This window comes from Suillus subalutaceus (assembly GCF_016647625.1).
Source record: "Suillus subalutaceus strain FC151 chromosome Unknown DFJ58scaffold_282, whole genome shotgun sequence".
Lineage (NCBI taxonomy): Eukaryota > Fungi > Basidiomycota > Agaricomycetes > Boletales > Suillaceae > Suillus > Suillus subalutaceus.
In genome coordinates, this window is record NW_024540531.1 from 1 (window position 1) to 25,411 (window position 25,411).

Below are 25,411 nucleotides of genomic sequence, written 5' to 3' on the forward strand. Positions count from 1 at the left end.
ATCGGATCTGTAACCGGATATATGGTATATGACACCAAGATGACATGACTCTATTGGACGAAGGCAACAACAATGACCTTTTTTATGATGACGATCTTGATCACCCTCGCTCTCCATCTCCACCATCTCGCCCACAATCCGCCAGTCCCGAGTTCATCGAAAACATAGATAATACACCGACAAATCCCAGCGCTGACAATCCAGTCCCTTCCACAATGAACCATGCTGGCCCTGGTGCTGATGATGAGGATCTGCTTCAAGAGCTCGTTCCTGCTTTTCAACAGACACCTCCTGTTCGACTACTTTACCTACAGGCAGCGATTGCCCACATTGTTGGATCCTCGACAGTCGCCGAGGCCACCAATCAGATTCAAGACGGCCTGGATCTTATTGAGCTTTGTGGTGCATTACCGACATTCCCCATTCCTCGACGCTCGATCATCACCGTGGAGAAACACTTAGGACTCCAAACGGATGACTATGTTTTAAGGATCCCTATATGTGATGTATGCTACAAACGCTACTCTCTCGACAACATTCAGAAACTCGACACCCCTATATGCATGGTCTCTTGTTGCAAAGGGAACGTGTATCGTACCAAACGTGAACATACAGACCCCGCAACAGGCGAAGATCGGTTCAAGTGTATCCCTGTAAAGGTCCTCGTTTATTGCCCTATAATCAAAGCAGTACAGCGCTTCCTCCTGAGGTCAACATTTGTCAGCAATCTATGAGACACCTCTCAAGATATTGATCGTACGGAGCTCTCAGATGACAACTTGATGCATGATATACAGTGGCTCAAAAAACCGTCCGTATGTTTTGGCATTTTTCACTATCTATAATATTGTGTGAGAACAAACAAATGCCTCAAAAACATGCTTATACCACATTGTAGTATGGCTTCAGGGCTTTCATTTGAGCCCTACACCGTGGGAATCGGTGGAGATATGGTGGAGATACAAGGCTCACAAAATGGTGACTCATGCGGACAGTTTTTTGACCTCAAGTATTTTACAGTAATAACCAGGTATTCTAGTATTTTGTATGACCTCCCTTGGCTTTAATTACTGCCTCTATCCTTCTAGGCATACTCTCAATTAATTTCTGGCAATCCTCAGCTGTGATCTTCCCCCATTCCACTGCTACTCTCTCCCAAAGCTCCCATACTCCTTTAGGGGGGTTTTCATAGGCTTGAAGCTTTTTCTTGAGTGTTCCCCAGAGATGTTCAATGACATTGACATCAGGAGACTGTGCTGGCCAGTCAAGAACATTGATGTTATGTTCTTCAAACCATTCCCTAGCTCTTCTGGATGTGTGCTTGGGATCATTATCCTGTTGGAAAATGATATCTTCTTCATCAATCCCTGATTCTGCCAAGCTAGGCAGCAAGTGGTCATTTAAAATGTCCACATACTGCTCAGCATTCATCTTCCCCTCAACCTCAGCAAGCATTCCCACACCATTCCATCCCATACAGCCCCATACCATTAAAGAACCTCCTCCAAACTTGACAGTCCCATTAACCTCTCTGTCTGTTAGGCCATCTCCCTTCTTTTTCCATACATACACCTTCCCATCTGACCCAATCCTATTGATTTTGGTCTCATCTGACCATATAACATGCTTCCAGTCCTCTACAGTCCAGTGTTGATGAGCTAAGGCAAAGGCTAGTCTTCTCTGCCTATGTTTGATGGAGAGAAGAGGCTTTTTCTTCTTTGTTACTGCCTTGAGATGAGCTGCCTTGAGAACATTCCTCACAGTTTGTGAAGAGACAGGGGTAGTGATGGTGGAATTGATATAATGGGTGGCTTGGACAGCATTATCAGCCTTTCCTGTAGTGATATGTTGGATAATAGCCCTTTTGTCAGTAGAGGTAAGCTTGGATGGACGTCCTCCACAAAAGTTTTCCTTGTCTGGGTGGCTTTCTTTGATGAACTTGGCCACAGTGGACTTGCATATTCCAGTTCTAGAGGAAATTTGGCGAGCAGAGAGGCCAGCATAAGACAGAGAGAGGATATTATCTCTTTGAGCAGAGGAGATGGCTTTCATGGTGATTATGACTATGATACATGAGATATTCTGGTTTATATAGTTAGATATAGTCATAAAATAACATAATGACACCACTTTATAATTTATATAATAGTGGCATGATTTTTATGGTGTCATAAATAATGATTTATATAGTTTTAATATACACTCAAAAAACTGTCCACATGAGTCATCATTTTATAAGCCTTATATCTCCACCATATCTCCGCCGATTCCCACGGTGTAGGGCTCAAATAAAAGCCCTGAAGCCATACTACAATGTGGTATAAGTATGTCCTTGAGGAATTTGTTCATTCTCACACAATATCATAGATAGTGAAAAATGTCAAAACATGCGGACAGTTTTTTGAGCCACTGTACACGACAGCACTGAGTGGACGAAGCTCGAAGTTGGTCTCAAGCGGGTGTGTTTACCTGATGGCAGCATCACAGATATCGAGGAGTCCCCAGGCTCACGGTGTCCGCTTGTTTGCTGTGACGTTGGACTCAGTATGACACTCAACATTGACTGGTAAGCTTATTCCCCTCAATGTCACGATGGCAGTAATAGATCTGAATCTTTGTAAAGGTTCGGAATCACCGAGGGTAGACCTCATTCCTCGGGTGCGGTGTATATTTCCTTCAATAACTTACACCGATCAGTAAGATACCTCACGCACAATGTCCACCTGGCACTTGTCATCCCAGGACCCAAGGAACCAAGTCTCGAGAACCTCAATTACTGTCTCGAGCCCCTTATGGATGATATTCATTATCTATACAAAGGTACCTTCATTTCTCCACCTGACATGATTCTCTAATTGCGAGTCAGGACTTTATATGTGTATGTATGGATTTCATTGTTACAACAGGACCATTGTTACAACAGGACCATTGTTACAACAGGACATCTCCTCGATAGCACGGGTTGGGACCTGTTTTAAGACTCCATCAATTCAGTTATCTGGCCATCGGGAATTGGACGCCTTCCCAAAAATGTGATCTCTCGGCTGATGTATAACTGACTGTTTTTGCTGATGTTGCACTCTTAGCTTGCCGATGATCATGGGCTCCCCAAGGCTGATCAATGGCGACGTCTCTCGAGCATATATCCATTTATACTGTGGCTATGTTGGCGAGATCACCATGACGAAATTAAGGCCTCCGCACCACCAGTACCTGCATCTGCGAAGCCCCAACCAACTTTCAAACGTGATTTACGAACGATATACAAACTCGTTCTCTATCTCTTGGTATCTGAGCGGATCCTCGCTAGCAAAGCAATATCAATCAATGATATAGATCGAGGTCAAGCATACTTACACTCTATTGTCAAGGTCTCGAGTCGCTCAGTGTCCATCAAACAATCAACAGTCATCTCGCCATGCATTACTCCCTCGTCTTCCGCCAATATGGACCAGCATATGCAACGTGGCTCTTTGGCTTCGAATGCTTCAATGGTGTCTTAGAGGACGTGAACCTCAATGGACATGGAGGTGGTGAAATGGAATACTCATTAGCGCGTGATTGGGTGTGAAAAACATTGACTTTATGAACTCGTAAGTTTGTTCTTGCCTTGCAACAATACTTATAGTTTTAAATAATAGGCTATTTCTTTACCCGAAGGGGCATCCGACAAGGAACATAAACTCGTCCAACGGGCCATTGACCAAAAGGGTCTCGATCGCAGCACATTACGCACTCAAATTGCTCAATTTACATCAGGTGAGTTTCGACAAAACAGTCAACTTGAACATCCTATAACGTCGATAACAGCCAGTTCTATCTTGCCTCCACGGCTCACGTCGAAGACGAAATTCACCAGCTTACGGGGCCTTCAGCATCCGCAGGTATATCAACTGCTTGTTGGATTCTTGCAGCACAAGTTTCCCGACCTCAATGTCGTTGACGATATGACAGCGGAGCTAGGCACTACTGTTCTCTTCGCTAGTCGGTCGGCAAAGGTTCTCCCCTTCATTGTCAAGGATGGCATCCGATTCGGGTCTGCAACTGCAACTCGAACAAATGCTGACCAGTTTGCAGGTGTCTTGATGCACGACACACATGTCCCTTGCAAAATCATATATCATTTTGAAATACACCTTCCCGACCAAGTGTTCTACTGCTCCGCTGTTCAAAAGATGGTATCTGATAATAGAATTCCCGTAATGTCATGGGATCGTTTGTGAGCATTTTTTCATTTGCTCATATATTCTATTAACTCCTTGAACTGTACTCTAGCGCAACTGATCTTGGTGTGAACATCGTTTACGAGAATATCTTTGGACCACTCGAGATAATCGCATCAAGTCAACTTTCATGTGCAGTAGCAATCATTCCCATCACGACTGATGTTCTTGCGGAGGTAAAGTCCTTGTGGGTAGTTCAGTCCTTTGACCGGGTGAGTCCTAAGAAAGATTTATTCTTATTCCGAAACTCATTTACCTCTAGACTGGGCTTGAAGCTGATGACAACTGGTTGCGCGGTGATTCAGATGAAGATGGTGACATTGCAAGCTAGGTAGGACTCTATTTTTTAATGCTTAGTTGAATAAAATATCAGCATCATCAATACCTTCAAGAATTTCGCCAAGCTTTTGCTGCGCAGTCTCAAGCACGCTCATACTAGCCTCATCGACAGTGTTTCGTTGGCGCACAATCACCTTCTTGGCAGTTCCGGAGTCCCAAGCCTTCCCCTTTCCTTTCCTATCCTTCACCAGCTCCCTTGGCTCCTCATCACCCCATGCTTCACCACTGTGAGCAACGCGCCCGGAGTCAAACCAGTCCGCATTTTCCTCGAGGATGTCAGTCTTGACCATCCATGAACGTATACGTGTGGCCAAGGTTCGTGCAAGAGGTGGTGGGCCTGTCTTTTGTTCATCTGTTCTTCTCCGCAGCTTCGCTAACTTGGCTTGGTCAGGTCGCGGGTCTTTTACCTCATCTATGGCTGCGAAGAGCGCGGACAACTAACAAAATACAGTAAGTACTTATGGTGTTGACAGCATCGGTGACAGCACTTACCTCAAGGCTTCGCCATTCTGGCTCCATTGTCAAGAAGGTGCGTGCTTCACCTGGACGCTGTTCTGGGTCATCTTCATCATCTGACATCGCATTTAAATGAATGCTGAGTTGTATTTAGGGTCTTGCCACTTCCCATCACATTCATTTGATCTGCGTTTCCTCTTGTGCACATCAAGTTTCTGATAGAACGACCAGTAAGTACAATCTTATTACTGCAGAAAACACGTACTGATTGAACACGTGAATTCATGTGCGCACGATCCAAACCTCCATCAACAATCTCTACATCATCCCCCAGGTCATCATCTTCATCTACTCGTTTCCTTTTCTTGTCCGCTTTTCTGTATTCGCCCGCCATTCGCATATATTTTGTCCGCACATTTTTTTCAATTTGGCCAGGAAGGATCGCACTGAGAATCCCCTTCGCTGCATCGCCCATCTGTGGTCCCACGAGACGGATCCTATCGACTATCCTCTGCAGACCTGTTGTGTTGATACTGTCATCATGCTTTCCTACCCACCAGTCAAAGCGAATCAAGTCTTTCCCTGTAGCAGGATCTTTCGGCCATTTATCTGTCCCTTCTCCGATACCCATTGGGTAGCCTGGTAAGTGCTGTGCATCGATTTTCTGGATGCCTAGCAGAATTTTGAAGCTTTCGCCTACTAGGTCCCTTTGTTCCAGTGTTCAGTTCAGTTTTTTTTTTGCCGCATGACATATTAAAAGGTGCGCACTCTATATATTTGCTCTTCAGTGTATCATCACTTGCACGCTGCTGATCATCCTTCTCCGCCTTCACATTTGCACTAGATTGCTGCCCACCATCATCTACCTGCTCACCCTCATCATTCTCGATATCTGCATCATCACCGGCTTCAATATATTCAATGCCGACCTGTGCTTCGATGCGTCGCAAACGCTCGTCCACATCTTTTTGTTGCAACTTCAGGTGCGAGTTTTCGGCTTTCAGAAGCTTGTTCTCATTGTATAGGAACTGAAACTTCTTTTCTGCTTGGTCTTTAAAGGTCAAAAATTTTGTTTTGAGCTGTTCATGGGCGACAATTGTGGCATTGAGTCTCGCAAGGTTCGCGGACATCGTGAGGGGGAGAATTCAACTGTATCATTACTCGGACATCTTACAGTGCTTGTAACTACATGTGGGATTCACCAGTAGTACTGCTATATGATCTGCTTGTTGCTATATGGCCAATGATTCGCAGCGCAAGCAGTAATTGATGAGCTACAGTGGGCTGCAGCTGGCAATGGGGTACTGGTAAGTAGGACAAGATTTATTATATAATAAATAATACCAATATTTAGCGTACATGCTCGAGGATTATAGACCGAACGAGTTGCAAAAGAACCTACGTGAAATAAGAGATGGATACATGAAAATTGCGACCATTCGTTTGATATTACAGTGGCGATGAACCTAGCAAACATCTCGCATGGGTCTGCTACGGATCTAGAGGTTTGTGCCACATCCGTCCCAGACATAATCTGTGGTTTTCTGCAGTGTCTATTATATACCTCATCTAACTTCTATACCAGGGACGTGCAGGTGACACCGTAACTGCACCACAGCCGGTTACCCCTGATACATATGAAGCACCGTCGTAAGTGCAAATTTTCTCATAAACTGCAGATATCAAAACACGAGGTGCAGACTGAGAGTGGCCTTCGATGCGGACCCATTTGCCATTCTGTCTACATCCATCAGGAAGCAATCAGATTTGCCTGCGGCATCTGGTGGCTTCAGCGATATCTGGAAGTGCACAATGACAATCGATCCAAAAACTCCGGCAACCCACAAATTAAATATAAAAAAGAACAAATAAAACAAAACTCCAGCAACCTCTACTGAGGTACATATGATGTTGCCCTGCGAATCTCGCCGACTAATATCCGTCGAATAGGTTGCTGTCAAAGCTTTCAGGGTTGCGGACATACTCAATAAAGAAGCCGTCCAAGAAGCGAAGAAGGTATGCTAACATTTATTCTGTGATGTGCAAGTACATTGAATGCCCCTGGCAGAGACTTTACCGCGAAGTAGCCGTGTGGATCAGACTGAGGCATGCACATGTTCTCACTCTTCACGGTATGGTCTCAGGTTTTGGACCATTGCCTGCCCTTGTTTCTACATGGATGGATAATGGGGCACTTGATGGTTACCTGGGGCGCATGAGCCTCACCATGGAACAGAAACTAAAGCTTGTGAGATTTATCATGCCAAGTACGAGTCCTTACTCAATAGATGTCCTTATTTAGTTGAAACAGGTGGTGGATGGCTTGAGATATCGTATGGGATCAATGTTCTGAATACACATTTCTTTCTGACGGCTTCTGTAGTTCATGAACAGGAAATAATTCACGGGGACCTGACCAGCGTATGTACTGTTCGATGCTTTGGAGTCCTTACTAACTCTCTAATTAGGCAAATATTGTAATCGACCGCGATGGCAATGCATTTTTGGCAGATTTCGGTTTCTTGACAGTTGTCGCAGAGAGTAACAGATCGTACTACAACTCGTTTGCGAGTGGTGCTGTCCGGTGGTTAGCGCCCAAATTGATTGGCTCACCGGAACCAGACAACAATCCGGATAACAGTGACAGCGATGTCAACCTGCAAAAACCGAGCAGTCAGAGCGATATATTTTCGCTCGGTTGCATCATGCTACATGTGAGTCGCATATACTGGACCCTATTCGAGCTTCACCTGAATCTTGCATCGTACAGGTCTTCTCGGGTAAACTTCCCTTCTGGTGGCTTAAAAGTGCTCGACAGCTGCTCAACGCTCGATTCAACCGCGTAGAGCCATATCGGGTCGAGCCCAGTGTAACCGTTAGCCACCAGCATTTGGATTTCATGCGGAAATGTTGGTCAGCCAAGCCTGAGGCTCATCCTTCCACTGGAGATGCTGCTTCCTTTGTGGAATACAAACTGGCCAGTTTATTTATTTACTTTATATCTCATCTAACTTTTTTACCAGGGACGTGCAAGTGGCGCCGTGACTATACTACAGCCGGTCAATTCTGTAGACACCACTGCCACCTCTGCAGATTCCGCAATGTGAGCTTTCAATCAAGGATCATGAAGCAATGGTCTCTCATGCTATCACAGCCGCCCGTTGATGATACCAGTCGTACCAGTGCCAGTATCCAGTATCACTATGCAGCTGTATGTCTGATCACTATATCATGACGGATAGCGCTGAACATACGGGCTACAGACATGCATCGCCTTAAAGATCACCACAAGTTCAGCCAGTCCCAGTATCCGATATCACTATTTTGCAGCCGTGTGTCTAATCACCATATCATGATGGATAGCACTGAACATGCAGGCTACAGAAATGCATCAATTCAAATATCTGCACTGCAAGTCCAGGTGCAGTTTGATCTTCCTACAGTTGCGGACAAGCAAACACCACCAATTGGTAGCCATCCAGCGTGAATTTTTGGTGCCAAACCAAGGCCAGATCTGAACTCAGGGAGTGAAAATACGTCTAAAAACAGTGGTCCAAAGTTTTTCCCACGAGGTTTTTGGCCCGCCAAATTTTTGGACAATTTGACAGATGTTGTGTACCTCTTCGGCACCATTTTGGGGGCCAATATTACCAAGATGACATGTCATTGACAAAAAAATCATTCCAATTTGGCTATGTAGACTTTATTGTGTATGATTTCAACCCATTTGCGGCTCAGCCGATAGAAGTTCAGGAGCATTTGAAGAACCTTCCAGGGGCAATTACCTCAACACTTACCATTTTTTAGCGCTAGAACGGCTTGTTATTTTTGTAATATTTCAATGGAATCATGCATGGGACATCAAAAGGAAGCGATTGCCATATTTTCGAGATTTTAGCGATTTATTTATGGTACCGCCAAAATTTTGGCCTAGAAAATCCTCAAATGAGAGTTTTTGGACAATCTGCTCGTGCAAATCCATTGCACTGGTCCTCAATAAACATATTCTGCACTAAAAATGGGTTGCCAGTCATTTGTGGCACCAGGAAAAATCAGTCTTTGGTGTCATTCAAATTTGCTGATTTTGCTTGTCCGCAACTGTATACCATCCAACTTCAAGACTGTGGATGGAAATCTTGCACCATAAATATTTCACGTGACTCTGGGTTATAAGTCGCTTGAATACTGTCTTGTTGTCAAACACGCCGGTCCGTTATAGATGAACTGCCAATTAGGGCGGCCAATAGTCCAAGTCAAGTTGCAGTGGATGCACATTAGTCCCAGATGCTAACGGTGTATGTCGTATGATGAGAGCTGACAGTGTGAGCGAGTTTGAAGTGCGTAACAGATATCACATGTACCATCTCGCGAAGTTGTGACTGTACAAAGTCTTTGGCTGTCGGACGAGAAAACAGGAGGTGAATGAAGGTGAAGAGGGCTTCAAACCGACCTGCTGTCCTCTACTCGGTGGTCTGCTGTGTGTGACTGAGGTTGGCGATAGTCATCACCAAAAGTCCTAAACTTAGGTAAGACATGCTCAGGTCTTACCACCCTGTATCAGCCTCACCTACAGTCGTCATGGCCAATCAGCCCAGACCAGCCCCAGGTTGTCCTAGCCGGTCAGATCATGGAACTGAATTTTGCCCATTTGACCATCAGCTGATGCATCATGCGTCATAACGGACATGTGAAAACTACTTAGCAGCCCTGAGCAATTTCTGGCACCTTATGATAGCTTATCGCTGTGGTATGGTATTATAAGCATGTATCATTCTTGTAGTACATGACATTGATTATATACACTGATCTATCGTAAATGCGAGAGTGAACTAAACGAGACAGCGATGAAGTGAATGCGTGAATTGTACAAGCGTGACAGAAACGAAGTGCAAATGAGGAGATCGCGACGAGAGGGAATATGCGAATGTCGATGTTAGAACTGCAGAAAATCGTACAAGAGCAACCGGTGAGCAGAATTAGTGAGGGGAGACGTGAGCAGGTGAATGATGCGTCGAACAAGTCGGACTGCTTCGCAATATCAGAAAAATATCCAGCAAAATAGAGAGTACGTACCTAGATTACTTTCTTCCTTTGCGTTTCTTACTAGTAGTAGCGGTGGTGGTCTTCTTTCAGGCCCTTCCTGCCATGCTTTGGAACAACTGGACTGTCAGTCACAGACTCGACTTCCACCTGTTCATGGCAGGGTGATACTTAACCGTGTCTAACTATACACAGTACATTTTGTAAGTTTGTTTCTGAGCTACCAACGTGAAGCTTCATGAAGCTTAATGTCCTCAACAGCACATCACCCATGTCACTCGAATGATACCAGGCACGATGCATCTCTCTTGTGATCTCAGCTTGTTCTCGATGCTACTGGAAATGTTAGTTTCAAAGATCGGGATCTCTCTTGTGATCTTGCTTGTTCTCGATGCTACTGGAGTGTGTCACCAATGAATTTGATTGCTTCGTCAGAACATTGTAAATAGATCACAGTTTAAATTAAAAAATGCCATTCACGGCACCCCACTTTGAAAGGAATGTATCATGGAGATCCCGCCGCATGGCTGCCTGACGCCATCAGGAAAATCACTGGTTGCATTTTTCCCACTTATGCCACTTAATGTTTAGTGAAGGTTATTAAAAATACAGCTTTTCCAACTTAATAGGCTTTTGCAAAAGTAAATTCAGGGTGTCCTTAAATTCACAAGTCCAGGTAACCAAAAAGCAGATTAAGCGCAATAAGTAATAAACAGTAGTACTACTAGCAAGAGTCGTATACTACTAGTATGTTGTTTAAGAGTCACGTACTATATTGTCCTAAAAAAGAAATTGTCAGTAGACGCCGATTATCGAGTATCTTGAACTTGAGACTGAAACACCATCGACTCACATAGTATAATCTCAACACCGCTAAAATTTTGAAGATGGGCCCTACCGATTCCATAAGTGACCTACTATGCGCTGTGTAGATCGCAGATCCGAGTTGCTGACACGATCAACAGCAATTAGTCCGCTACACATATTGGCCAACAATGGTACCACAAAGTACCTACCAGGGACAAGGGCAAAGGCAGCGGATCACGGCGGATCAGCCAGAAGTACCACTGGCAGTAGATGTGGATGTGGCGGTTGGGCAGGATGTAGCTGGAGGGGAGAGGGTGGGGTTCTGAAGGAGGTTGAGGTGCTTTTGAGTTGTTGGAACTGAGTGTCACTCGAGTGTATCCATGGCGCGGTGTAATCGTCGAGTTGCTGCAAAGTGTTGGAGGAGTCTCCCTGTTGTATCCTTGTCGTCTCCGTTTAGGTGCGCGTTGAATTGCAGATGCAGACACAGAAGTTTTGGCTGGACTAGGATTGACCGCTCTTTGTGCATGCCTTGTTGATCTTGCAGAACACCCATTGACCAGACCCACAAAGAGCGCATCTGCATCAGCCTTAAGATACCATAGTATGCCATCCATCTCCACATTAGCAATGGCGCTCTGCCTTCAACAGCAGAGCCTCTTGTTCCTCCTCCGTCTCAGCAAGACAGGGATGCACAACTCCCAAAACAAACCAAGTCCCATGGCAACAATATTGCTGCAAGTCTACCAAGATGGTGCTCTGCCTTCAACAGCAGAGCCTCTCGTTCCTCCTCCATCTTAGCAAGACAGGGATGCACAACTCCCAAAACAAACCGAGTCCCACAGCAACGACATTGCTGATGTAAAGGTTGAAGAAGATGAAGAGCAGGAGGAACACATCGAGTCGATGTCGGTGATGATGGATATTAGTGCTGAGCTTGCAACTCTTCGAGCTGCAGAGTGAGGGTGGTGAATTTTGAATGTTGTCAAAGTGGGCAGGGGAAAGAGGGTTTGAGGTTTGGGTCAGGGGCAGAAAATCGTTTGAGGGGCCCGGTTCTTGGACACAATTCCAAGAGTGCCTAGTTGATTTTTGAGTGAGTAGTATGACGTGAGTCCAAGTCAAATGGACCTACCTAAGATGCGATCTCAAAGGCATGATGATCTGCAAACTTGTTGACATAGAATGCTCGGAAAGCATCATATGAGTCATAGTACTTGAGGTCATATGGGATGGCATGTGTTCCGTAGATTGGGATGAGATGTGCAGCGCGGTATATAGAATCAACGTGAATTATTCCGATTGATGGTGAATGGGCAATGTCATATGAAGGTTGAACAATCCACATCCCAGTGTCCTCGTCAGGTCCATCATTGACATTGTTAAACCAATGCACCACAGCGCATGGGTACAAAACTGCCTCGAACGTGAAAGAGAAAAAACAAATGACATGGGCTATGTCCATGCCTCCCCATCCCTTCGACACCTGCATCTGTGTTCACAAATACACAATCATAGCATGGTGCCTCATTTCTCCAAAGAGGACAAGAACGAATGTGCTCCTGGCGCATGCCACCAATCCCACTGCGGTCACTGGGTGCATAGAATGTCGAAGATGCGGAGTTGAAGACTTGTATTTTACCATCGAATCGAGGACACCTTGCAAGTGGGACGTCAGAGGGAGAGCGTTCATCATCAGGGTTTACTTGTTCGAATAGGAATCGGCGGAGGAGGTCGTAAAGATGGGGGATAGCAAGTTCTGTACATAAGTCGGTATGGGTATCACAACCTAGCAGGCACATATAAGAAAAGTGCTCAGCCAGTATAAGTGAGTCTCAGCTCTGCCTAGCTGCTATACTCGCAGAATGCAAGAACATTCGACCCTAAAGGGGAAGCAAGGAAAGCAAGGATCCATGGAATGATGCTAAACAACCCTGGTGAATGGCGGTGAAAGCGCGAGAAAGTGTGCGCAGGAAAGCGAAGTGCGAAAGTGCATGAAGTGCGCGAAGCGCGGGAAGGTAGTGCAAGCAGTGCACAAGTGTAGAAGACGGATACTGAGACTAATAAGAGGAAAAGTGCGGATCTAGATGGATACTGATAGTGCCACTAGCTATAGACTGATGCTAGGGCCTCAAAATGATGATGGACACATGCATTGCATGGAACTAACTGCCAACTAACATGGTGGTGGAAAGATGGTGGTCAGAAGCTAAGGTTCAAAAGTGGGGTGTAAAATGAACATGAGAGTATGTAAGTTCTACCTAAGCGCTCTCCCAGGGCTCAGAGCCGAATAGGGAGCGCTCTAAGTATGTAAGTGAGGTAAAGTGATGTAAAGTAAGGGGTCCATGACGAAATAGGAAGTGTAATATGCCAAATATAGTCAGATAATGAAAAGGGACATACCAAGGGACTGGTTGGACGATGGATGGATGCTCCTGGATGATGCGCGACGCAGGGCGCTTAAGCGCGAGGAAGCGCACATGCGGGAATACTGCGCGTTGTGCGGGAAAGTGTCGTGCCTATGGCGCGTTCCACGGGAAGTGGTGCACTCCATGGTGGAAGTCATAGTGGATGATGGTGCGAGTTGTGCCATGAAGGCCAGTTGTCAGAATTCGTAAACTGAGCCCATATGAGCCCACAGAAATGCGAGTCTCTACATCTCCTGGGGACTTTGAATACTGAGTGTCCCCACTCAGAGCGCGTCTGGTGAGGATCTCGAGCGAAGTTGGTGATATGGGTACATGATGATTGTCGAGTATGATGGGTGTGGATGACAGTGCGACTAAGCGCGATGAGGCGCGGATAATGTGCGATGTGTGCGAGCGTGGGAACGTGTGACTGAAGCGCGAGAATGCGTCGCATATGGTGGGTTGTGCGAAATGACTCTGGTACAGGAATCGTGATATGAACTCGGAACTATGATGATGGCGGTCGTGCAAGGGGTGCTCGGCTATTGAGGCGACTGATAATGCGAGGATGGTGTGAATGCATCGCCTTAGGCGTGGGAATGCAGCGCGTGAAAATGCACGAAGTGCGAATGTGCGAGGAAACACGACAGAATGGTTGCACGATGTGCAAAACTGCAAGGAAGCATAAGGGGATGATAGCGCGATGATGTCCATGTCCGATGTGTCTGTGGGGGTATAAGGCAATGCTGGGTGGTCCGGAAGCGATTCAATCCATGTCCAAACCAAGTCCCACTAGGCGCCCTAAGTAATAGGTGCTATGGGATTGAATGGCGTGAGTAAAACTATATTCAAAAATGCAAAAGAGATGGCAAACGGTGCGGATGTCCAAGTCCGACTTGGCTTCTTTGTGCGGCTGTCAACTTCTATTCCTTCCCAAGGGTGCGAAGTGCAGGAAATCTGCGCGCATATGAGGCGTGTTCTAAGATAAAAAGGTGCATGGTGCCGCTTCATGCGTTTGAAGAGAAAATGATATCCTACTGGGTTAGGCGGGCACAATCTATGGTCTTTTTGTTGTTTTTGTTGTTTTCTTCTAGGCGGTTTTCTATAGGCATATATATCAGCGCATTATTAGTCCTTTGGACGACATTATAATGAGAGGAATGAAATGAAAAGCGGAGATCACTGGACAAAACCCAGGGTAAAATGAATTATATCCTATGAAAATGACTGTATATTTGGCGGTATATGGTATTTTGAATTGATGGAGTGGAGAAAGCAGGTGGCGCGGATGATGATGGCGAGGGTCGAATGATGGAGCGGATGGGTTGAGGGCTGGCGCGTTTGGATCTTCTTCGTCGAGCTCTTCTACTTCTTCTCCTCCCAGTGCATTCCTGGTCTTCTTCATCTATCTGAGGGTGCGCAATGCTGCGGGTCGAAAAGCGCGTGGGGAGATGGTGAAAGGCGACTAAGGCGACTGAGGGTGGTGGTATCTTCATCTTCTAACTCTTCAACATCTTCTCCTACCGGGTATAAACCGAATCTTCTTCAAACACGGCTTGATGGTGGACTAGTAACCAGCGGAATGAATTCTTGCACCTTGCGGTACAAGTTGAAGGCGCGCCCTAATGGGGCGATATAAGGCGCGTTTGGGTGCTCTATGGTTAGATACTGTGCGCGTGAGCTGCGCGCACAATCGCATTTGGGCGCGTTGGAATCTATATCCTCTAAATATGCGAGGAGCAGCTGATATACTGTAAAAATATTAACACAACGCGAATGATCATTGATAATAAGCGCAAATAATGCGCAACAGCGTTTGATAGACTCTAGGTCAAGGGCCAATTGGCACCAAGACATAAACGGATGGCCCTTGATAGGGCATGCAAGGATGATATCGACATAATAAGTGGAAGTGCGAAAAAATGCGAATAAAGGCAAAAGATGCGAAGTCAAGCACAATGATAAATGCTAAAGGCGCGTGACTATAAGCAAGATGAGTGCATAAGTTGCGCATGAACATCGAATTAAAACGAGACTGATTCTGGATGAGAGAAATGCGGCTTAAAACTGATGAAACTGTGAAAACGCGATAGCAGGAAAACTCTTCTGCAATGATAGGCACATATAGTGCGCGAATATAAGCGCGTGGCATGCGAGTGCGGCACGTGAATGACAAATTAACAATAAAATGGTGCGGAGATGAAGGCGAAATAATGGTGACTGGCATATGGCTCCTTGAGAGCTTTAAACAAGAAATGGACGAGAAATGCGACAATGAATGAGGATGAATATACAATGCCTCTATGTGTGTGACCTGTGCGACCTCAGGCGTATGGTGGCACGCTGGAGGCGCATCAGAGTCATCTGAGACATGATCTAGTTGGTGGATGGGTAATGCGATGCACGGATGTTTCACCGGCAAGCGATAGTCACTGTATGCGGAAAACGCGACAAGCACGGAGTCATCAGCGACAAGCAGGGTTACCAGAGACTGAACCTGGTCGAAAAGCGGTGTATAATGAGCCTCTGACACAGCAGAAGACTCCGAAATAGGCGCATTAATGTGCAATAGATTTTTAGAGTCATCCCTGACTATTGGCAATATGGTGCACGGATATTGCACCTGCAGATGGTCACTGTGTGCGGAAAGCGCAATGAGCGCGGATGTGTCAGTGACAAGCGGGGTTACCAGAGACTGAACCTGGTCAAAAAGCGGTGTATAATGAGCCTCTGACACGGCAGAAGACTCCAGAATGGGCGCGTCAATGTGCAATAGATGTTTAAAGTCATCCCTGACTAATGGCGATATAATCTCCTCCAGAGGCACTTCTGGAAGGATTGGGACGATGAGGGGCTCGCGGATTTCGAGCTGGGGCGGAATACTTTCAGCAACCTGATATTCTGGGTTGCACTCGGACTCTTGAGGTGCGCATACAATGGGCGCTTCGATTTCGACTGGTGGTGGGGAGATTTTGGTGAGAGGTACTTCTGCAACTACTGGGGCAGAGATGGTGTCGCATATCTCGCTTTCAGGCACTGTAGCTGCGCCTTCTGGTTGCTCTTGGGCGTGCTCTGGTTGTGGAGGTGCACTTGCGATGGGCGCTTCAGTGACTGGTGGCGCTTCGACAATAGGACGAGTATAGCGGCGACCAACACTGCATTCTGGGTACATCTTCAAGACGAAATTAGTGAACTCCTCGTAGTTGTTACCTTCATAATATCGAAAAAGCTGGTGTTGTTCCTGCGCCGTATATCACAGGGCATACTTGATGCAATCCTGCTCCAAAAGGCCATTGTGGTGCGTCAGTTGTTCTACTGACTGCAAGAAATCAATTAGCTGATTGTGTTTGCCCGCAAACTGAGGGGCTCCGTTAGTGTGAGGCAAAGGCATGCCAAACATATCTAGTGGGCCGCTCATGGCGCGAAAATGGTGAGCGTGAAATGGAGAAATGGTGTGAAAAGTGCAGAAAATGCGAAAGTGCACGGGAACGCGATGAGGGCGAGGAATGATAGCTGCGTGCTAGGGGGAAGAGTGGGAAGTGGGCTCTCAAGTGCTCCTCTGGATACGAGTGGAAAGTCGTCCCAAGGGGATTGCTACTGAGAAAGATTCCTCTAGTGAATGGTGAGGGGGATCTATAACCAGCGATTCGGTCTCGAAGTCTGAATGGGACACTGAGGCAAATAATGCACCCAAAAGCGAAGTGCGCTAGCTAAAGGTGCCTAAACGCGCTAACAAGGCGGAAAGTGCGGAAAAGCGCGCTTCAAATGTCAAAGTGCACTTCGTGCGATCACAATGGAGTGCTTCGAGTAGAGATGACAATCAAGATGGGGAATCAGGACTTTGATAGATGTAGAAATAGACACTTAAAGGTGTCAAAGCGCCAATAGGAAGGAAAACCGGTGTATTCAGATAGAAACTCGAGCTATATACTTCGATGGTAGTGGAGCGGAAGTAAGTGACCGGAAAACAAACATGGTGACGTGTAGGTATGCTAAGCGAGTTCCCACGGCTCGGAGCCGAATAGGAAGTACTAAGGTAAATGGTGAGGTAAGTCAGGGTCCATAACGAGATATGATGATAAGTACTAGTGCCTGCGTGACGGAGTATGAGTTCTGAAGAAGGGAAAATGCACCAATGGACCTTGGAGGACTGGGACGGGACATGCGGAGGACAGGCGACGGATCCTAGGGAAATGCGACGAAGTGCACCGTAACGCACTTGAACGCGCTGGTACGCGCTGAAGGATCTTCAACTCAGCTGAGGGTGCAGCTGATATAATTGTTGAAGGGAGGAAAATATGAGTGCGATATGTTCGTCCCTTAGGGGAAGCGGAGAAAGCAAATATCCACTGGTCAACTCTAGGGGGAATGCGCAAAGCGCGGGAACAAAGGCGCTATAGGCGCGCGAAGCGCGGGAAAGTCGCGCATCGAAAAGCGGAACTGGGTGAAAGCGGTATGCGAGCGATAGTGAGATGTTAAGACGTGTACTGAGATGCTGATAAGACAACTGATGCGGATATGGCCACTAGAGCTAACTGCTACTAGGGCTTGCGATGATTTATTCAAAACATAATAAAAACTCGGAGATGGTGACTGTCTATGATGATAGTGGTCCGTGGTAATGTGTGTTGTGTAAAGTAAAAAATGTGTCATGAAAAATGTGTACCAAGTGAAAATAAACATGGTACGATGTTGAAATAAATGATAAATGGAGAAATGCATACCTGGGAACTTGGTTGGACATGGGAAAACACAGTGGGAAGTCAGGCGCCCTATAGCGCTTAGGCGCGGGAAAATTCGCCTAAAGCGCACGCAAGTCGCGGAAGTGTCGCCTAAGTCGCGGAAGTGTCGCCTAAGTCGCGGAAGTGTCGCCTAAGTCGCGGAAGTGTCGCCTAAGTCGCGGAAGTGTTGCCTAAGTCGCGTGCATCGCGCGAACATCGCGTTTATCGCGCAAGTGTCGTGTTACATGCATGACACTGTAGACTCGACCTATGTTGCAATATGTGCCATTGTGAGGCTACCCAGGATCGAGTCTCTACAGCGCCAAAGTGCGCGTTGCGCGGAAGTCGTATTAGAAGCGCATTGTAAGGATATCAAGTGCGTTGTGAAAAGCCGTGAATTTGGCCCATATGAGCCTGGAGAAATGTGAATCTCTACAGCGAATAAAGCGGCTGATGTCGAAATTGCAGGTGCGCTAGAAGAGATTGAAAAGCGTGCGTGGATGTGCTGACTGTTCCCCTCGCGGTGGGCTCCAGTTGTGGGTATCACAACCTGGCAGGCACATATAAGAAAGGTGCTCAACCAGTATAAGTGAGTCTTGGCTCTGCCTAGCTGCTACACTTGCAGAATGCAAGAGCGTTCGACCCTAAAGGGGAAGCAAAGCAAGAATCCACAAATGATGCTGATCAACCCTGGTGAATGGCGATGGAAGTGCGAGAAATGCGCTGAAGGTGTGCGCGGGAAGCGAAGTGCGAAAGTGCGCGAAGCGCGGGAAGGTAGTGCAAGCAGTGCACAAGTGAAAAGATGTGAACTGAGACTGCTGAGAGACGAATGATGATGGTGATAGGACGAGAAAGGCGACTGAAGACTGATACTGATGTTGCCACTAGCTAGAGACTGCTGCTAGGGCCTATGACGACGAATACATGCATTGCATGGACTAAATACCAAGTAACGTGGTGGTCAGAGACTCAGGTGGTAAAGTTAAGGTGGTGTAAAACGAACATGAAAGTATGTAAGTTCTACCTAAGCGCTCTCCCAGGGCTCGGAGCTGAATAGGGAGTGCTCTAAGTATGTAAATGAGGTAAAGTGATGTAAAGTAAGGGTCCATGACGAAATAGGAAGTGTAATATGCCAAATATAGTCAGATAATGAAAGGGACATACCAAGGGACTGGTTGGACAATGGATGGATGCTCCTGGATGATGCGCGATGCAGTGCACTTACGTGCGAGAAAGTGCGCATGGCGCGCACGCGGGAATACTGCACATAGTGCAGGAAAGTAGTGCGCCTATGGCGCGTTTCGCGGGAAGTGGTACGCATGATGGTGGAGGTCATAGTGGATGATGGTGCGAGTTGTGCCATGAAGGCCAATTGTCAGAATTCGTAAAATGAGCCCATATGAGCCCACAGAAATGCAAGTCTCTACATTGGGTACAGTTTGTGCACGTTTGCATTCTGCACAATGTTGAAAGTTAAATAAAGTATTCATGGTCAAGTATGAGCTGGCTTACGGTGTGTCTTTGCCAACCGAACATGGACCTGCACTAGCGTTGGGCTGTCGATAACTTCGCCCTCTTCATTGTCACCCTGTATAGTGATGTCAAGGTTAGGGAGTAGCACAATGCTATTCTCGTTAGCTTGGCCGAGCTGGATGGCATCAGGCTCCCTATTTGACCATATACGTTCTAGTATAGATTTTGAGTAAACAATCAGCACGATAGCACTATCAACTCACTTAAGGCCCTAAGCGTTTCTGATAGACAAGTACCATTCAACCTCCCACGGCTCTTGAAATCATTGCGTGATGCTGCAAGTTTATCAAGGCGCTGGTTTGTCACCAGCATTTGGCCGAGGTGTCATATACCATATTCCCGGGTACAGATCCGATGGACATATCTGTCGTCCGGTCCACAGATCCGATCTAATCCTTATTTCATGTCCTGTTCATATAACTCTAACTATCATTCATCTCCTTTCGGCATTCCTGTACACCGGTATACCGGTTATCCTTTACTTCTGTTATGCTTACTGATCCGCTACACTTACTGATCCGCTTTAGCTTATACTTCATTCCCGGTTATGATTCGTTATCCATCCGACTTACCAATATGCTGTACACATACTTTGCTTATACTTCGTACATAGCCTCACGCCTTTGCTTATTGATCATTCCGTTAGTTATCCGTAGTATATAAACCCTTGTACATGCGTTGTAGTAGATCAGTTCGAATATCATCTTAGATTGCACTCATTCTGCCTGGACTCTAAGTCCCTCCATTATCTGTCCGGACTTGAGTATGATACTCTTGTCTACTCCGAGACTTAGGATTGAGTCCTATAGTCTATACATCCGTCTCTGTCTTCGGACAGTCTTCACCCGTTAGTTTCTAGTTTGGATCCGATCCGGATTAGCCGTTGCTCTATATGTTCGATATCCGGAAGCCTTAACGGATCCGTTACAATACTTATCCGTCTCACTAGACGCAATACTCTAGCACTCTGAAATAAGGGGCAAGACTCAGGAAAGGGGCACAGCGCACGAGCTGAGGCCAAAGCCCTTCGGATCCAATACTACTTGAGTATGGTCTTAACACAAGGGCTTTGTAATGACTCGAACGCCTCCATGGTTCCTTGACGGCTTTGATGTGCTTTGTCTCTGTGATTGAGGAACAAAGGCCGTTTGGTGCGCCAAACAGTCGGATAAGGAGGGTGTAGTGTGAGCAAGAGTGTTGTCGAGGGAGGGAGAATGTGAGTACGACACCCATGGACTCAAAGATCTTCCTGTAATGATGCAATCGATTGAGAGCGTTGAGGCGATCTCAACCTGGCTGGGCTGATATGAAATATCTAAAAATGCTCAACCAGTATAAGTGAGTCTTGGCTCTGCCTAGCTGCTATACTCGCAGAATGCAAGAACGTTCGACCCTAAAGGGGACTGCTACTGAACACAGAACCAGATGAAAGAAAGACCCTTGAAGTGCGATGGATGCGCGAAAGCACAAGAAGAAAAGCGAAGTGAGCGCGAAGCGTGAGAGAGCGCACTAAGGTAAGCGCGAGCGTGGGAACTTGAGCGCTAAGGCGCCCGTTGTGTGGAGAATACCGGATAAGGAAACAGATAAAGAAGCGGATGTGCAAAGCGAGTGCAAATGCAGAGCGAGTGTTATAACGAGCGCAGATAAAGGTCTAGTATAGGCGGATAACGATAACCATTGGAAACACAAAGTGAGCCCAAGTGGTGACTACTACTTTAAAGTAAAACCCAATAGCGAGGGAAGTACAGCAAAGGGGAGTAATAATGATGGAGTAGTAAGTCAGCAAACTTTATACTATGGAAATTGCATTGGAAGCGGAAGGGATAGGAGCAATAAGCGCTATGAATACGTAATGACATGTAATAGTGCTGCAATGCTTGTTACAAACCACGAGGCAAGCGATATGACGTACCAATGAGGTGGATGGACATAGACGGACTTTCCTGGATGATAGGCGATGCAGGGCGCTTAAGCGCGAGAAAGCGCGCAAGGTGCGCGTGTGGGAATGCTGCGCGTTGTGCGGGAAAGTACCGCGCCTATGGCGCATTTCGCGGGAAAGCTGCACGTTATGTGTAAAACGACTAGAGACATGATAGAAGTCGAATATAGCTGATGGTGCAAGTCGTGCATTGAAGGCCAATTGTCATGAGTTGTGAAAAGGTGCGAAATGTGCCCATATGTGCCTGCAGAAACGCGAGTCTCTACAGCGTCCTGGATTTGAACCAGCGTAGATTCCGTGATTATATTACGCCGTACGAGATAGCAGAATTCAAAGGAATGCGCGAAATGTGCATACCACGTCTGTTGGTACGTAGCCTTCAATGGCGGGTAGTCTGCCAGTTGCAATGTCCTAGAAATAATATTGAACTGACCTTCATCAGGGCTTTAGAATCATCGCTGGTCCATTGTTTGAATCCTCAACCTTGCGGAAAATGTCGAAGACCTGAGAATGAGGCCACCAAGGCAATTCTTAATTTACCTGAGCTTTGCAACATTGAATCCAGAGAAAGGATGTACCTTCGATCTATATTGTCTTGGATTTTCTCTGCTCCTTTCTTTCCATGCACAAGGTGCAGATACTTTTCAACCCACTCAACGAAATGATCCTTGAAGGTTCCTTTAATTAATTGATGTAGGAGGTCCAGCGCAATAAGTTCGTGGATATCAGCTCAAGCGAAATCATTTGTAAATGGCTAGGAAGAATTCAATCTCAACTACAGTTCTACAAGAAGATGTACAACTTACGACAAGGTCACTGATGATCCCGTTGTGGATATCACAACCTGGCAGGCACATAAGAAAAGTGCTCAGCCAGTATAAGTGAGTCTCAGCTCTGCCTAGCTGCTATACTCGCAGAATGCAAGAACGTTCGACCCTAAAGGGGAAGCAAGGAAAGCAAGGATCCATGGAATGATGCTGAACAACCCTGGTGAATGGCAGTGAAAGCGCACGCGGTGTAGAGACTCGCATTTCTGCAGGCACATATGGGCACATTTCGCACCTTTTCACAACTCATGACAATTGGCCTTCAATGCACGACTTGCACCATCAGCTATATTCGACTTCTATCATGTCTCTAGTCGTTTTACACATAACGTGCAGCTTTCCCGCGAAATGCGCCATAGGCGCGGTACTTTCCCGCACAACGCGCAGCATTCCCACACGCGCACCTTGCGCGCTTTCTCGCGCTTAAGCGCCCTGCATCGCCTATCATCCAGGAAAGTCCGTCTATGTCCATCCACCTCATTGGTACGTCATATCGCTTGCCTCGTGGTTTGTAACAAGCATTGCAGCACTATTACATGTCATTACGTATTCATAGCGCTTATTGCTCCTATCCCTTCCGCTTCCAATGCAATTTCCATAGTATAAAGTTTGCTGACTTACTACTCCATCATTATTACTCCCCTTTGCTGTACTTCCCTCGCTATTGGGTTTTACTTTAAAGTAGTAGTCACCACTTGGGCTCACTTTGTGTTTCCAATGGTTATCGTTATCCGCCTATACTAGACCTTTATCCGCGCTCGTTATAACACTCGCTCTGCATTTGCACTCGCTTTGCACATCCGCTTCCTTATCCGTTTCCTTATCCGGTATTCTCCGCACAATGCGCACCTTAGCGCTCACGTTCCCACGCTCGCGCTTACCTTAGTGCGCTCTCTCACGCTTCGCGCTCACTTCGCTTTTCTTCTTGTGCTTTCGCGCATCCATCGCACTTCAAGGGTCTTTCTTTCATCTGGTTCTGTGTTCAGTAGCAGTCCCCTTTAGGGTCGAACGTTCTTGCATTCTGCGAGTATAGCAGCTAGGCAGAGCCAAGACTCACTTATACTGGTTGAGCATTTTTAGATATTTCATATCAGCCCAGCCAGGTTGAGATCGCCTCAGCGGGAAAGCAAAGTGCGGGAAGGTAGTGCAAACAGTGCACAGGTGTAAAAGATATATACTGAGACTGATAAGAGGAAAAGCGCGGATCTAGACGGATACTGATAGTGCCACTATCTATAGACTGATGCTAGGGCCTCAAGACGATGATGGACACATGCATTGCATGGAACTAACTGGTGATAGATACTGAGTGGTAGGAAGCTAAGGTGGAAAGTGGGGTGTAAAACGAACATGAGAGTATGTAAGTTCTACCTAAGCGCTCTCCCAGGGCTCAGAGCCGAATAGGGAGCGCTCTAAGTATGTAAGTGAGGTAAAGTGATGTAAAGTAAGGGTCCATGACGAAATAGGAAGTGTAATATGCCAAATATAGTCAGATAATGAAAAGGGACATACCAAGGGACTGGTTGGACGATGGATGGATGCTCCTGGATGATGCGTGACACAGGGCGCTTAAGCGCGAGAAAGCGCGCAAGGCGCGCATGCAGGAATACTGCACATTGTGCAGGAAAGTGTCGCGCCTATGGCGCGTTTCGCGGGAAGTGGTGCACTCCATGGTGGAAGTCATAGTGGATGATGGTGCAAGTTGTGCCATGAAGGCCAGTTGTCAGAATTCGTAAAATGAGCCCATATGAGCCCACAGAAACGCGAGTCTCTACATCTCCCAGGGACTTTGAATACTGAGTGTCCCCACTCAGAGCGCATCTGGTGAGGATCTCGAGCGAAGTTGGTGATATGGGTACGTGATGATCATCGGGTATGATGCGCGCATGCTCAGATGATAGTGCGACTAAGTGCGATGAGGCGCGGATAATGTGCGATGTGCGCAAGCATGGGAATGTGTTACTGAAGTGCGAGAATGCGTCGCATATGGCAGTTTGCACGAAATGACTCTGGTATGGGAATCACGATATGAGCTCGGGACTACAATGATGGCAGTCATGCAAGGGGTGCTCGGCTATTGAGGCGACTGATGATGCGAGGATGGTGTAGATGCATCGCCTTAGGCGTGGGAATGCAGCACGTGAAAATGCGCGAAGTGCGAAACTGCGAGGAACATGATGGAATGGTTGCGCGATGTGCAAAACTGCAAGGAAGCATAAGGCGATGATAGTGCAATGATGTCCATGTCCAATATGTCTGTGGGGGTATAAGGCGATGCTGGGCAGTCTGAAAGCGATACAATCCATGTCCAAACCAAGTCCCACTAGGCGCTCTAAGTATTAGGTGCTATGGGATTGAATGGCATGAGTAAAACTATATTCAAAACATGAAAAAGAGATGGCAAACGGTGCGGATGTCCAAGTCCGACTTGGCTTCTTTGTGCGGCTGCCAACTTCTATTCCTTCCCAAGGGTGCGAAGTGCAGGAAATCTGCGCGCATATGAGGCACGTTCTAAGATAAAAAGGTGGCATGGTGCCGCTTCATGCGTTTGAAGAGAAAATGATATCCTACTGGGTTAGGTGGGCACAATCTACAGTCTTTTGTTTTTCTTCTTTTCTTCTAGGCAGTTTTCTATAGGCGTATATATCAGTGCATTATTAGTCCTTTGGACGACATTATAATGAGAGGAATGAAATGAAAAGCGGAGATCACTGGACAAAACCCAGGGTAAAACGAACAATATCCTATGAAAATGACTGTATATTTGGCGGTATATGGTATTTTGAATTGACGGAGTGGAGAAAGCGGATGGTGCAGATGATGATGGCGAGGGTCAAATGATGGAGTGGATGGGTCGAGGGCTGGCGCATTTGGATCTTCTTCGTCAAGCTCTTCTGCTTCTTCTCCTACCGTGTATAAACTGAATCTTCTTCAAACACGGCTTGACGGCGGACTAGTAACTGGCGGAATGAATTCTTGCACCTTGCGGTACATGTTGAATGCGCGCCCTAATGGGGCGATATAAGGCGCATGGGAGTGCTCTATTGTTAGATAATGTACACTTGAGCTGCGCACACAATCGCGTTTGGGTGCGTTGGAATCTATATCCTCTGAATATGAGAGG

At 46.5% G+C, this 25,411-nt stretch overlaps 8 protein-coding genes across 8 annotated transcripts; 5 read left to right on the forward strand and 3 right to left on the reverse strand.

The window, feature by feature from the left end:
* The first annotated feature begins 33 nt into the window (after positions 1 to 33).
* DFJ58DRAFT_248476 (uncharacterized protein) lies at positions 34 to 738 on the forward strand. The gene has a single exon (XM_041379459.1). The coding sequence runs from the start codon at positions 45 to 47 to the stop codon at positions 732 to 734; it is 690 nt and encodes a 229-aa protein (XP_041235570.1). The 5' UTR covers positions 34 to 44; the 3' UTR covers positions 735 to 738.
* Positions 739 to 3,418: 2,680 nt separating this feature from the next.
* DFJ58DRAFT_848212 (uncharacterized protein) lies at positions 3,419 to 4,431 on the forward strand (the record flags this gene model as incomplete). Its single annotated transcript, XM_041393597.1, has 6 exons — positions 3,419 to 3,565; positions 3,642 to 3,759; positions 3,811 to 3,884; positions 3,915 to 4,219; positions 4,276 to 4,343; positions 4,400 to 4,431. 6 exons carry the CDS (start codon positions 3,419 to 3,421, stop codon positions 4,429 to 4,431), a joined length of 744 nt encoding a protein of 247 aa, XP_041235571.1.
* A 93-nt stretch (positions 4,432 to 4,524) lies between these two features.
* On the reverse strand, positions 4,525 to 6,260 carry DFJ58DRAFT_918252 (uncharacterized protein; the record flags this gene model as incomplete). The annotated part of the gene is made up of 6 exons (XM_041395589.1): positions 5,787 to 6,260; positions 5,284 to 5,725; positions 5,194 to 5,233; positions 5,055 to 5,134; positions 4,609 to 4,999; positions 4,525 to 4,550 (listed from the first exon to the last, which is right to left on the reverse strand). Exons 1-6 carry the CDS (start codon positions 6,146 to 6,148, stop codon positions 4,525 to 4,527), a joined length of 1,341 nt encoding a protein of 446 aa, XP_041235572.1. The 5' UTR covers positions 6,149 to 6,260.
* A 796-nt stretch (positions 6,261 to 7,056) lies between these two features.
* Positions 7,057 to 9,312, forward strand: DFJ58DRAFT_711115 (kinase-like domain-containing protein; the record flags this gene model as incomplete). The annotated part of the gene is made up of 10 exons (XM_041383836.1): positions 7,057 to 7,266; positions 7,321 to 7,351; positions 7,402 to 7,439; positions 7,487 to 7,732; positions 7,789 to 7,995; positions 8,042 to 8,121; positions 8,173 to 8,229; positions 8,300 to 8,350; positions 8,403 to 8,456; positions 9,120 to 9,312. 10 exons carry the CDS (start codon positions 7,057 to 7,059, stop codon positions 9,163 to 9,165), a joined length of 1,020 nt encoding a protein of 339 aa, XP_041235573.1. The 3' UTR covers positions 9,166 to 9,312.
* Positions 9,313 to 11,994: 2,682 nt separating this feature from the next.
* On the reverse strand, positions 11,995 to 12,626 carry DFJ58DRAFT_719566 (uncharacterized protein; the record flags this gene model as incomplete). The annotated part of the gene is given in 3 exon segments (XM_041384651.1): positions 11,995 to 12,326; positions 12,346 to 12,489; positions 12,566 to 12,626. The coding sequence occupies 3 exon segments, from the start codon at positions 12,624 to 12,626 to the stop codon at positions 11,995 to 11,997; spliced, it is 537 nt and encodes a 178-aa protein (XP_041235574.1).
* Positions 12,627 to 15,674: 3,048 nt separating this feature from the next.
* On the forward strand, positions 15,675 to 17,746 carry DFJ58DRAFT_848215 (uncharacterized protein; the record flags this gene model as incomplete). Its single annotated transcript, XM_041393598.1, has 8 exons — positions 15,675 to 15,778; positions 15,848 to 15,935; positions 16,089 to 16,565; positions 16,643 to 16,697; positions 17,210 to 17,219; positions 17,255 to 17,315; positions 17,390 to 17,498; positions 17,592 to 17,746. 8 exons carry the CDS (start codon positions 15,675 to 15,677, stop codon positions 17,744 to 17,746), a joined length of 1,059 nt encoding a protein of 352 aa, XP_041235575.1.
* Positions 17,747 to 19,277: 1,531 nt separating this feature from the next.
* Positions 19,278 to 19,833, reverse strand: DFJ58DRAFT_736628 (uncharacterized protein; the record flags this gene model as incomplete). Its single annotated transcript, XM_041386819.1, has 3 exons — positions 19,278 to 19,444; positions 19,501 to 19,674; positions 19,725 to 19,833. 3 exons carry the CDS (start codon positions 19,831 to 19,833, stop codon positions 19,278 to 19,280), a joined length of 450 nt encoding a protein of 149 aa, XP_041235576.1.
* Positions 19,834 to 20,971: 1,138 nt separating this feature from the next.
* On the forward strand, positions 20,972 to 21,968 carry DFJ58DRAFT_848216 (uncharacterized protein; the record flags this gene model as incomplete). The annotated part of the gene is made up of 5 exons (XM_041393599.1): positions 20,972 to 21,004; positions 21,182 to 21,295; positions 21,388 to 21,512; positions 21,711 to 21,828; positions 21,903 to 21,968. The coding sequence occupies 5 exons, from the start codon at positions 20,972 to 20,974 to the stop codon at positions 21,966 to 21,968; spliced, it is 456 nt and encodes a 151-aa protein (XP_041235577.1).
* Positions 21,969 to 25,411: the final 3,443 nt, after the last annotated feature.